The sequence below is a fragment of the Eublepharis macularius genome, chromosome 5 (genome assembly GCF_028583425.1).
Source record: "Eublepharis macularius isolate TG4126 chromosome 5, MPM_Emac_v1.0, whole genome shotgun sequence".
Lineage (NCBI taxonomy): Eukaryota > Metazoa > Chordata > Lepidosauria > Squamata > Eublepharidae > Eublepharis > Eublepharis macularius.
The window spans coordinates 31,609,068-31,621,206 of record NC_072794.1 but is presented as its reverse complement, the minus strand read 5'-3'; the positions used below and the strand labels follow the sequence as shown (position 1 = coordinate 31,621,206).

General features: G+C 42.6%; 1 protein-coding gene across 1 annotated transcript in view; it reads right to left on the bottom strand.

Moving 5' to 3' along the window:
• Positions 1-12,139, bottom strand: part of LAMC1 (laminin subunit gamma 1) — a 145,716-nt gene that overhangs the window by 18,692 nt on the left and 114,885 nt on the right. Inside the window, exons 15-20 of the mRNA XM_054980341.1 lie at positions 11,088-11,333; positions 9,114-9,267; positions 7,324-7,466; positions 3,619-3,797; positions 802-958; positions 215-420 (exon numbers count right to left, since the gene is read on the bottom strand). Coding sequence (XP_054836316.1) covers positions 215-420; positions 802-958; positions 3,619-3,797; positions 7,324-7,466; positions 9,114-9,267; positions 11,088-11,333 — 1,085 coding nt within the window. The remainder of the gene's footprint in view (positions 1-214; positions 421-801; positions 959-3,618; positions 3,798-7,323; positions 7,467-9,113; positions 9,268-11,087; positions 11,334-12,139) is intronic.

The window sequence follows — 12,139 nt, the reverse complement described above, 5'->3', positions numbered from 1 at the left end:
CCATAACCTGACTGGCGGAAATGTTACCTGGCAATCTACCTGGGCTTTGAGATTTCACTAGGCATTGCTTACACTTTTCCAAGCATACAGAAACTAGCTTTAAGAAAAGCAAACAAGCCAATGTTTTTTTATGGAACGTCAGCATACGTAAGTAGTCATGTCTATTCCAACCAGGTAGTAGGAAATTTCAGAACCAAGCACAAAACCCACTCACCACTTTGGCAACTGCTGCTGATGCTTTCGACAGCTTATCTGAAGCAGTTTTGATCAGCTCTGCTGTGTCATCCACACGGCTGCGGGCTTGTTCAGCAAGGTTTTCTGTATCTGCCACTGTCTTCTGGATGTTCCTTAACCGGCCAAGCTGGCCAGACAGGGTTCTGTTGATCTCATGGAGACGATCCATCAAGCCCTGATCTACATCTGGATAGAGATGTAAAAATTTCAGAAATTTTTATGTAATTGCGGGGAGGGGGTGAGACGCACATTTTGTTTCAGGGGGAAAAAATTGAGATATATGCAATACTTACTTTCCTACCAAATCAAAACTGTTACATAAAATGTATAGTTTATAGTCACCATATAAAACTATACTACTTGGCATATCTATGTAATTTAAAAGTATAAATATTTTCATTTTGTATAAGGAAAACTGAAAGTATACTTGACAAAGAATTGCAAACTGCTGCACCCTAAGCTACCAGAGCACATGCAACTTTTTCAAAAATTCTGCCTCTCACAAAACATTTTATGGGCTAATAAACAGCATAAGGTATTCTTGGAATAACGAGAGCGTCTGCCTACCTTTGCTGTTTTGGGCATTCTGAAGCAAGTCCATGACTTCTCTCTCTGCTTCCTTCAATCTGTCTTCAAAGGCCTGATCTGTTATGGTTTCATCCCCTGTTCCTAGGTTGGCTATAAGATTTTCCAACTCCTGCAATCTCTCTCGCTGTTCCTCCACCTAAATAGTAAGGACAGACAGAAGAGAAGGCAGAGGAAAAATGTCTCTGGGCAGTAAAGATGGGTCAGGTGCCAAGCATTTAAGACTCCAGTAGGTGTCACTCAATCCTTGTGCAAGTGGGTGTAGGAAAAGTAAGATTCCACATGGCTACAACAGTTTTGGGGTCATCATTACCACAGAATTCTCATGAGGCAAGGAATCCATTAAACTTATGAACAGCCCATCCCAGAAAACTCAAGGCAATGTACAGAAAATATCTAGGAGAGATGTAATGTCAACACCCAACATGGAATGGCTTGCCTGAGAAGGTCCCACACTTCTGTTACTTAGTAAATTATGTGAAACTGAATTGGTCAGGAGAGCATTTCTATAATGTTAACAGGGCTATATTATAACAGAATGGTTCAGGAAGGGAACACGACTACAGACTATACCACTGTGTATGGTATGTATTATCGATTTACTGTATCTGTGCCCGCCAACTCTAGAATTCACCTCAGTATTTTGATAATTGGGGTTCACACCACACAGGCTCCAGAAGTTTTTCAGGCTAATAAAAGACTGGCAAAGGGAAAACTACAAGGAAGGAAGCCATTGTTCCTCCCAAGCACCCAGTATTTCAGTGCTTACAACTGCAAATAATTCTGGCTGAAGAAAGAACAAATGGGTTCCCATCTCAAAGCCCTAATAGCTTGTCCCACCTGGTGACTGAGACTGGTAAAGTCAAATGGCTAAATAGATTTTTCTTCCTCTTAATTAAGAAGAGCAATAGTGACCCTAGAGTGACCCTAGATCTGTCAAAGAGGACAGGAGAAAAAAGATCTCTTGCATATCTTCCATCTTGCTGTTCCCTTTGGATGAGTGTAAGTTATGAAGCACAAAGCCTTCCTCAGAGGATTCCCATCCTGGCCACATGTCAAGGAACAATGGGAGACGTCCCAACTCTGAGAACTAAGGTAATGGGAGATTTAAATGTTGCAACTTTAAGAATTACTAGCTTATCCTAATATAACATCTTTTAGGCTAGGTACAGGTCCTGACCTGGATAGGTGAGCCTGATCTCATCAGATCTCAGAAGATAAGCAGGGCTGACCTTGGTTAGTAATTGAATGGGAGACCTCCACCGCAGACCAGGGTTGCAGAGGCAGGCAATGGCAAACCACCTTTATACGTCTCTTGCCATGAAAACCCCACCAGAGGTCACCATAAGTCAGCTGTGATTGGAGGACACTCTCTACCACCAGGATAAGTACAGATTTAGGATTAGAAGGATTGTGCGTTTTCACCTTTTCTTTGTATTCTTGCTCAGCCAGATGCTGTATAGGCCATGTGCAAGCTTTTGAGTTATTTATTAAAGTTTCTTATAATTTGAATGCCTGAAGCCTGGTCTCTACCCACACCATGCCTATTCAGTCTCACTTCCTAAAGAGTAACAAAGAGGAGGGACAAGGGTGAACTTACTATCTCTGGAGTGAAAGCTCCAGAGTGCAAAATGTCACAGATCGCCCCCATGCTAGCTAGGAAGAGTGAAGCAGGAGACTCAGCAAGTAGGCAGCTTCTTTAAACTGCAATGCAAATAGGGTATTCGATGTACAAATGCGTCCTGCAGGAGACATTATTTCAGATTTTTGGGGGGCAGTGGATTCTACCCCAAATGAACGTGATAACCCACCGAGAGTAAAAGGAAGGGTTTCCTTGCTGGGCAGAGACACAGGATGCCAGCAGGGGCTTTTCCAAAGAAATGGGGCTTGCAAGACCATTCCACCACAGTATGTATTATCCTGCTCTTACAGCATTGTTTTCTACGTATCTAATACCATTTTCTGCATTGTTTGACATCCAATATCTTTGCGTTGTCTTTAGTTTTTGTTATCATAGTCCTATTGCATTGCTTATTAGATGTCTCATGCTATTTGACTTCACTGACTTACACTGTGTAGCCAGCTATGCATTTCAGTGAGAAAGATGGGTTTATAAATAAAATACATAACAAATGAAAGTAAATAAATGGTTTGCAAATTGGGAACTAGCCTTGGGAACATATGCTCCATACCCCTCTGGAGCAACTTCTCCTCTCCTTTCCCTACACTGGCCATGACTGCACATTAAATGAGCACCAACGCAAACCCTGGTTAATATGAACAATGCTCCTTGAAACTATAAATTTGCAGTGGTGCTCGTATAAGCCAAGATATTAATGGCGGGAAAGCTGGAGAAATTACACTTGGGAAGGAGGAAGGAGCCTGAAGCTAGAGCTTCCAAAGCAACCTCCTGGTTTGCAAAAAGACATGGGGTAAAAGTTAAAAGCTCAAAAACAATACCAGAAATAAGAACAAGAGCTAAGAAGAAATTTTAAAAACCCATCCTAGATCAAGTGCTTGCGAAGTCCTAAAACAGATACACATACCCTGATGTAAGCAAGGCTTTCTCCACTTAAAACATCTGGGTGAATAAAGAGGTTTGGACAACATGAAAGGTGGCCTGGAAATCTAATATTCCTAAAAATGGTGGATTTGCAATTATTACATTTGTTGCATTATCATAAAATTCCCTATTGCCCCAGACCTACTTGTGCTGCCGACATACAATTCCCCCCAGCCCAATCCCAACTAGATTCCCTGCTTACAAAGTAAACAAGGTGTGAACACACAATTTCCAACCTTATCTTTCACCAATCTGTAACAGGCAGGACACTCTTGGCAGCCTGGCCAGGATCGGTTGTAGAAATAGTTCTCTTCACATTGGTCACAGCGAGTTCCCACAAAACCTTGTTTACACTCACAGCGACCATCTTCTCTACACTGTAGGGAATGGGAACCCTCAGGATCACAGTCACAAGCTAGGGAAAAGCAAGAAGAGTAAAAATCATGACAGGGTAGAGGCAGGCAGAAACAAAACCTGACTGAATTAAATCTCTTCCCAAATATAATCACAGCAACCCCATAAGCTTTGTTTTCACAAACAGCAGGGAGGTGAACCGATCTGCCTTTGGACTGTACCACTTCAAGGTGGAGACTCACATGAGTGAATGCTCCTCCAGATCTTAACCCCTACCCCCGTGTGCAGAGAAGCCAGCATATCACACAGGTTAGGCCACATCAGAGCCTGGTCTTCTCCTCGATATGGTGGCGATGTACCACCCCATCTGATGTTTACCAGAATCAAATGCTGGAAAGACTACTTCCTGCAACACAGAGGCCATACTCTGTGTTCCGCCATGTAATGAGAGGGACATTTTTTAGTTATCATGAATTCCTCAAGTTTTACTTTACCAGCACAACAAGGGAACACACTGTAGCTAACATTGGTCAAATATGGTCTCCATGCAAACCAGAGTGACTGGAAGCCAACTGGAATGCTGAATGTGCATTCTCCCTCCCTTCTCCAGAGTGATTGCCTCCCCTCCATCCATTCCAGCAATAAACATGGTTTCACATTTTATATGAACCATTACAAATCAAACCACCTAAACTCACTTCAATCCATTGCTGCACTGGATACATACAAATCCCCTGGGCCAGATGGGGTGCACCTGAGAACACTTAAACAACTTTCAAAAGAACTTGCAGGTTCTTTGTTGATCATCTTCCAGGTCCCTTGGAGGACAGTTGATGTGCCAGAAGATTGGAGGAGGGCAAACGTCATCCCAATCTTCAAGAAAGGGGAAAAATACAATCTTGGGAACTACAGGCCAGTCAGCCTGACCTCTGTCCCAGGGAAGATACTGGAGCAGATATTAAAGGTGTCGATCTGCAAGCATCTGATGGACAACATGATGATATGGGGAAGTGAGCAAGGATTTGTCCCCAATAGGTCCTACTAGACCAACCTCATCTCCTTCTATGACCAAGAAACAGACTTACTGGATCGCGGGAATGCTGCTGATACAGTTTTATCTGGATTTCAGTAAAGCTTTTGACAAGGTTCCTCATGCTGTTCTGATGGGTAAACTGGAGGATTGTGGACCGGACTCTAAGATGGTTAGATGAATAGGGAACTGGCTGGATAACTGCACCCAAAGAGCAGTTGTCAATGTTATCATGTCTAATCGAAGGGAGGTGTCCAATGGAGTGCTCAAAGCTCGGATCCCAGGCCCAGTGCTTTTCAACATTTTTATAAATGATCTGGATGAGGGTGTGAAATTAAATCTGAAGATGACACCAAACTGGGAGGAGCAGCAAACACACTTGAAGATAAGAGATAGAGTTCAATGATATCTGAACACACTGGACAAGTGGGCTGAACTGAATAAGATGCGATTTAACATGGGTAAGTGTCAGGCTTTCCACCTGGGTAACAAAAATGTAAAGCATGTATACTGGATGAGGGATACACTTCTGGGTAGCAGTGTGTGTGAACAAGATCTTGGGATACAGGTGGATGGGAAGCTAAATAGGAGCAGTCAGTGTGATGCAGCAGCAAAAAAGGCAAATGGAATCTTGAGGTGTCTCCACACAGGCACAACATCCAGATCACAGGATGCCGTTGTCCCACTATACACTGCATTGGTCAGGCCCCACCTGGAGGACTGTGTGCCATTCTGGAGGCCTCGTTTCAAAAAGGAAGTGAACAACGGGAGCAGAAGAGAGCTACCAGGGTGATCGAGGGCTTGGAGACCAAGCCCTAGGAGGAAAGACTGAGGGATTTGAGGGGAGACATGACTGCTCTCTTTAAGTATTTAAAAGGCTGTCCCTTAGGGGAGGGAAAGGAGCTGTTCCTGTAGGCATCAGAGGATAGGACTCAAAATAATGAGTTTAAACTACAGGAGGGAAGGTGCCAGCTGAGCATTAGGAAAAACTTCTTCATGTTAAGAGTTATTCAGGAGTGCAATCGGCTGCCTAGGGATGTGGTGGGTTCCCCCTCACTGGCAGTCTTCAAGGAGCGGCTGGATGAGTACTTGTTGGGGATGTTTTAGGCAGTTCCTGCATTGGGCAGGACTAGATGGTCTGTAAGACCCCTTCCAACTCTATGATTCTATGTGTTCAGCCATTGTTTTATCAGGGCACCATGGGCTGGTTTTTATCAGGGTACCATCAGGAGGGAAGGTGGTTTTGTATAGCCTGATTTTGTCAGATCTTGGGAGCTAAGCGGGGTTAGTACTTGGATGGGAGACCACCAAGGAAGACTGTGCAAAGGAAGGCAATGGCAAACCCCCTCCGCTTCTCAACTTGCCTTGAAAGTCTCTTGCTGGGGTCGCCTTAAGTCAGTTGTGACTTGATTGCACTTAACACACACACGGGTTGCATCAGTGTATATTCTCTGTCTATTCAGTGTATATTCAACAATGCTGGTTATTACAAGGAAGGCAGAAGAGAGAAGGAGAAATATTGCTCTGGAGAAGGGAGCCACAGCAGTCAGCTCTGTGGCTGGCTCTCAGTTTGCAGGAAACCAGAACTAAAGTAAACATTTCATTTGTTCTTGAAATATTAAGGAAGAAGAGACTGGAAGATTCCGAAACATTCCTATGTATGTCCCAATTTTACACACTTTACATGTTCTCAAGCTTGAGTTAGCAGCTAAAGCCACATTCCACAGTTGAGGCGTAGGAGTTAGAGAAATAGGTCAGTTCTGGGACAAAATTCAGAGCAAGTGTTAGCAACAAGGAGCAGCAGATGGTTTACAAGTGAATGCAATCAGAATGCCCTGGAGGGAGGGAAAGAAGGACATGTACGACTCAAAGAAATATGGACTTGAAGCTCACACAATGTGCAAGAAACAGACAAAAGGAAAAAGGGAAAAATAGTGTTTTGCTCTCTGCCAAGAATGAACTGCCACAGAAAGCTCCCCCACCCTAGGATTGCCAAGACCCACCACAGACCCCCAAAGGTCCTTTTTGAGTGTGCATGCGTGCACACACCTATTCAACTGAGACCCGACCCAAACAATGTATGAAATCATGACCTGCCCAATTCCACTGGAACTTTGCTACTGTAGTTCTCACCCACTTGATGGTCTTGCCAGTTGCCCTGAAACTGCAGAAATTAAGGGACAGATGCCCAGGACTCTGCAACCAGCCAAAGGACCACATAAGTGTATCACCTCCATCCAAACAAAATCACCCCCAAGAGAAGATCAGCCAGACCCCAATTGGAAATAAAACCTGAAAACATTCTGACACTGTCACACCAATCTCTAGTTCTTCTTCACACTTCTTCCCCTGTCCTGTCTCTAGGGCAAGGCCTCTATGGATGCAAACCACTTGGGGGAAAATGTTTTAAAGTGTAAGTAATCACAAGATAACCAACCAAGAAATATAAGTAATGCTGACAAGCAAGCAAGCAGATTCTCAATGCAAAGGAAATGGAGGCAGTCCACAGACAGATGCAAAGTGAGATGGAAAAATTGTGTTCCCCACTCCCCCTTACGTTTGCAGCCTTCAGGACCAAATCCAAAATGGTTGGCCTCACACCTCTCGCAACGCTGGCCAGTGATCCCCGGCTGGCACTCGCATTGCCCCGTCTGTATGTCACAGTGTCCGTTCGTGGAGCCCAGTGGATGGCAGTCACACCTAGGGGAGGAGAGGCAGGGGGAGTTTTTGAACATCAAACACACAGTTCAGAACACGCCACCACCAGGATTTCATGTGCCCACCCAACAAGACGCACACTTTCCCCTAGAACAGTTCACAACACTGCTAGCCCTACTGCAGAGGTACAGGATACAAGCCAAGAGGGATCTGTCAGTTAACTAGCGATGAAAAGGAACTTAATTGCACACAAGAAACCAACAGAAGGGATTTTAGTTTTCATAAGTTAAATCTGTAACCAATCCTTCAGAGTCCACTGTTGGAAGAGCATTAGTCTCAAAATAACAGAATTAAAACCCTTCATCTAATCTAACCAATGGTTTAGCCATTTGAAACTTATGCATAAAAGAAGCAATGCACACAATGTTTTATTCTTCTTCTAAGATAACACCAAAATAGGTAGAATTTGTCAATCTGCTTCGACAAGAACATTACGAAAATCCTGATGTTGCCTACCCTTCCTTTCAGCTCAGGGTAAATATTTCCATGTTACTGTCAAGGGCTGCTGCTCCAGCTGCCTCCAATTAGACACAGTACCTTCTACTAACCATAGAAACCCAGCAACTAATAATGTGGCTTGATTGTACAGTACAAATATTTGCAATCACCAAGCTCCCTTTTGGCTCTAATCCTTTGTGTAGTCATGTTTGGTTTTTTGCTGCTTAAATTTTGTTACTGTAATGCTGGGGAAAATTCATTAAGAAATTAGGAGTCCAGACCCCCAACTATCTGACTTTTAGCATATTAATATGGGGCTTACCATAGCTCCATGGATGCATGTTTCACTTAAAGTAGCATAAGGAGAACACAGGTCCCTGCCCCAAGGTGCTTACAAAATCTACATCTTGGCAAAGGGAGAGACACAGGCAAGGTAATTGGAAATAAGATATATTTGGCAGTTGCATGTATTCGCGCTTAATTTCTGAAATTTCTTTGTGGGTGGGTGAGAGGGGACGTGTAAAGTTACAGCCTTCACAGAACAGGGTGAGGTTTGAAAATGGATCTGAAGGAGGAAAAAGAAGAGGTGGTACTGTGTAGTATTCTGGGAAAGAGGTTCCAGGACTAAGAAGAAACAAGGAAGTAATGGCAGATTCATTTTTAAAGCAAATTTCTTCTAGAAACTTGCAACAAAATCTGGTCTGTAACGTATCTCGTCTTAAGCAATTATTTTCATTACCCCATAAATTTGCTTTGTCCTACCAGAAAGAACTTTGCTTCATCTGCCAGTTGTCCTGAGGCTGGATGAAAGAGGGGAAAGGATACTCTGGCCTTTGTTTTCAACCAGAAGAGTAAGTTCTGGAAGACAGTTCTGCCACTTTCATCAGAACAAGATCAAGCTGGCCTCGCTGTACCTAAATTCTAACTATCAAGCTGATCTCCCTCCTCTATCTTTTCCATCATCTCCCCATTTTATTTGTCTCAATTTTTAAAATTTCGAATCAGAGAAAAAGGCCTGCCTATTTAGTGATGTATGCCACTCTGGAAGACAAATGTTAGAAAAGTATGATATAAATCTAACAAACAGAACAAAACAGCCGCGGAAACTGCATCAGCCAACTGTGCATACCCATGGTGGATATGCCACCCTGCCTCCAAAGTGCCAATGGCACAGCAAAAGGACTGACTCACCTCTCACACCCACGTCCACTCTGAAGGTTGTAGAACCCAGGCTCACAGGAACTGCAGGCCCTCTCCGTGACATGCGGCAGGCACTCACACTGCCCCGTTACTTGATTACAGCTGGTCTGCACATTCACTGTGCCGTAAGGATTGCAGTTGCAAGCTGCAAGAACAGAAAAGGGGAGCATCAACACGCACATTTTGGCATGCTAAGGGTGCTGAGATCCATTCCTGATAAAAGCAGGGCAGGGGGAGAGAAAGAAAAAACTCTCAAGTCTCCCTATGCAGGAAAAAGGTAAAAGATAATCCTTTGCAGAGTTCTAGTCTGTATTTCAGGTTTTCTTTACACAAGATGTCATATGTGCATTTATGCAATACTGCAGAGGGGAAGAAAAGCCAAGCATTTTTTTTTCCAAATTGAAGAGAAAAATAGTATAAAGGGCCAAATTGTACTAAAGGTCATTATTAGTAATAGAGAAGCCATCTCTTAACAAGCAGTTAAAGGGAGCCACTGATTTTGGCCAGTCCACTTTGTTCTATCTTTTTATCCCACCCTTCTGCCAAGAAGCTTAGGGCAGCTTACATGCGTCCCTTCCCCATTTTATCCTCAACATCTCTCATCATCATCAACAGCGTTTTGGGGGTGCAGAGTACATACATACACACAATATTTACTTTCCTATCAAATCTAAGCTTCTTTTACTGACTGAACAATGTAAGATGCATAATTTATAACTTAGCACTAAAAATGTACTATTTGGCATTTTTATGGAATTTAAAAGTATAATTTTCTTCATTTTCTATAAGACAAGTTACAAGCACACTCAGTACTTCAGGAAGTACTGCTGCAACCCTATGCTACCGTAACACATATATCTTTATTTTTTGCCATCTGAGAGTTAGGAAAAAATAAAAATTGAAGACAGAAAACAAATTTTGTTGCAAACACAAGATATACACTCTCAGAGTCACAGCAGATAGGACTGTTAGCAAGCATGTTTGGATATTAATCAAAAACATGTAACACTGAAAACCCAAATGATTATACCTTGTTAAAAGAGCAAGATTTGAGTCCAGTAGCATCTTAAAGACCGACTAGATTTCCATGGAGCTCTGACTCTCGAAAGCTCATACCCTGGAACCTACTTGAAGGTGCTACAGGACCTGAAACCTGCTCTTCTACTACAGACCAACGTATCTATCCATCTGAAACCACCTTATAAAGAATTCAAACACATTATAGCATATAAATTGTTTCCAAAATTATTTATATTTAAACAAAAACCACTGAAAGTGTTCACTGTCTACAGCAGAAGAACCTTTTTCAGTACTCCCCCAAATTTCCCATTGGAAAAATTCAGCCCTCACACTTTGTTCATGCTGTACATTTGGAATGAGTGAAATGATTTCTGAGAAAAGTTTTTCTCATTCAAAAAGAGAAAATCTCATAGGAGGGTTTTTTCCAGTGCTCCCGAAAGTTTCCCAATTATTCCATCACATCCCACCCCTAGCCTTCACATCTCTAGTCAAGATGTTCCAAAAGAAATTTGAGTACTTAATTAAAATTAAAAGTTGCTCCCTTGCATTGCATTTCATACTTCATGTGAACACTGTACATTAAAATGTTTCATGAATTTTGGCAACGTGAGGAGGACATGAAGGGCAAGGGCACGGCATTTTTGGAACGTTCCCATCACATGCAAAAAGTGACAAGTGATCTAGGGGGCAACTCTCAAAGACTGGGATGTGTACGCATGCTCCCTAGATCACAGCTATCGCAGTGTCATGTTTTAATGCTGGAAGAGAATGCAGGTAGCCAGAACTAGGTCTAACCCCCCCCCCCCCCAAAACATGCAACACTTTTTTATTAGGACCAATCAAAATGACACAAAACAGTAGGCAAGCTTTCAAACTTGGTGGATCCTAGCAAGATGGTGTTATGAGTTTCTTGGTTTTTTTGTAACACACAAGAAAGTAACTTACCTTTGCACTTGTCTTCTGGATTGGGGGCTAAGGGATTCCCAAAGAAACCATCTTTGCACCGGTCACAATAGAAGCCAGCTGTATTATAGATGCATTTCAGACATTCCCCTGTCAAGCGGTTGCAATTACCAACAGCATTGGGGTCGATGTTATCACTGCACTGACAAAGGCGGCAAAGCCGAACGGGGCCATTCTCACCAAGAGGATCCCCAAAATAGCCATCATCACATAGCTCGCACCTTTTACCTGCAAAGGCAGAAAATAAGAAGGATTTTTCCCCCAAAAGATGATAATTCCAGAGGGTTAACTGTGTTAGTCTGTTGCAAAAAAACGAATCAGTTCAACGATACTTCATGGTGGACTAAATTTTGTTAGCCCATAAAGCGCCACTGGACTTCTGTTTAGTTATTTCCTCTCAATCCATTAAAGCACAGAGAATAAGATCAGGGCACTTTGCACCATTTTAAAATATATAATATATATTATATAATATAAACTTTATTTATAGTCTGCTGTTCACCCCAGCAGGAATCCAAAGCAGCTTATATTGGTTTCCACTTCTCCATTTTATCCTCACAAGCATCCTGTAAGGTAGGTTAAGTTTGTGACTGTCCCAACATCACCCAGCAGACTAGGGATTAAAACCTGGGTCTCCCAGGTCCAAACCCAACACTATTACCAATATGCCAAATATATAAAACTAAATACAATTTTAGATGCAACAATTCAAGTACTCTAATACAAAAAAAAAACAGATGTGCATGATTGAACCCAATGTAACAAAATCACTAGAAATTCTGCTAATTTCTTTCATTCGTTATCAGCATCTTCGTCTCATAATAAAATGCTCAAGTGGTTAAGTCTACCAGCATTATGTAGTGGTTAGAGTGTCAGACTAAGATATGGGAGATCCAGCTTTGAATCCCAGTTCTGCCATGAAAATTCACCGGGTGATCTTGGGCCAGTCATATACTCTCAGCCTAGCCTACCTCACAGGGTTATTCAAAGGATAAAATGGAGCAGGAGTGAACGATGTATGCTGCTTTGTGTCC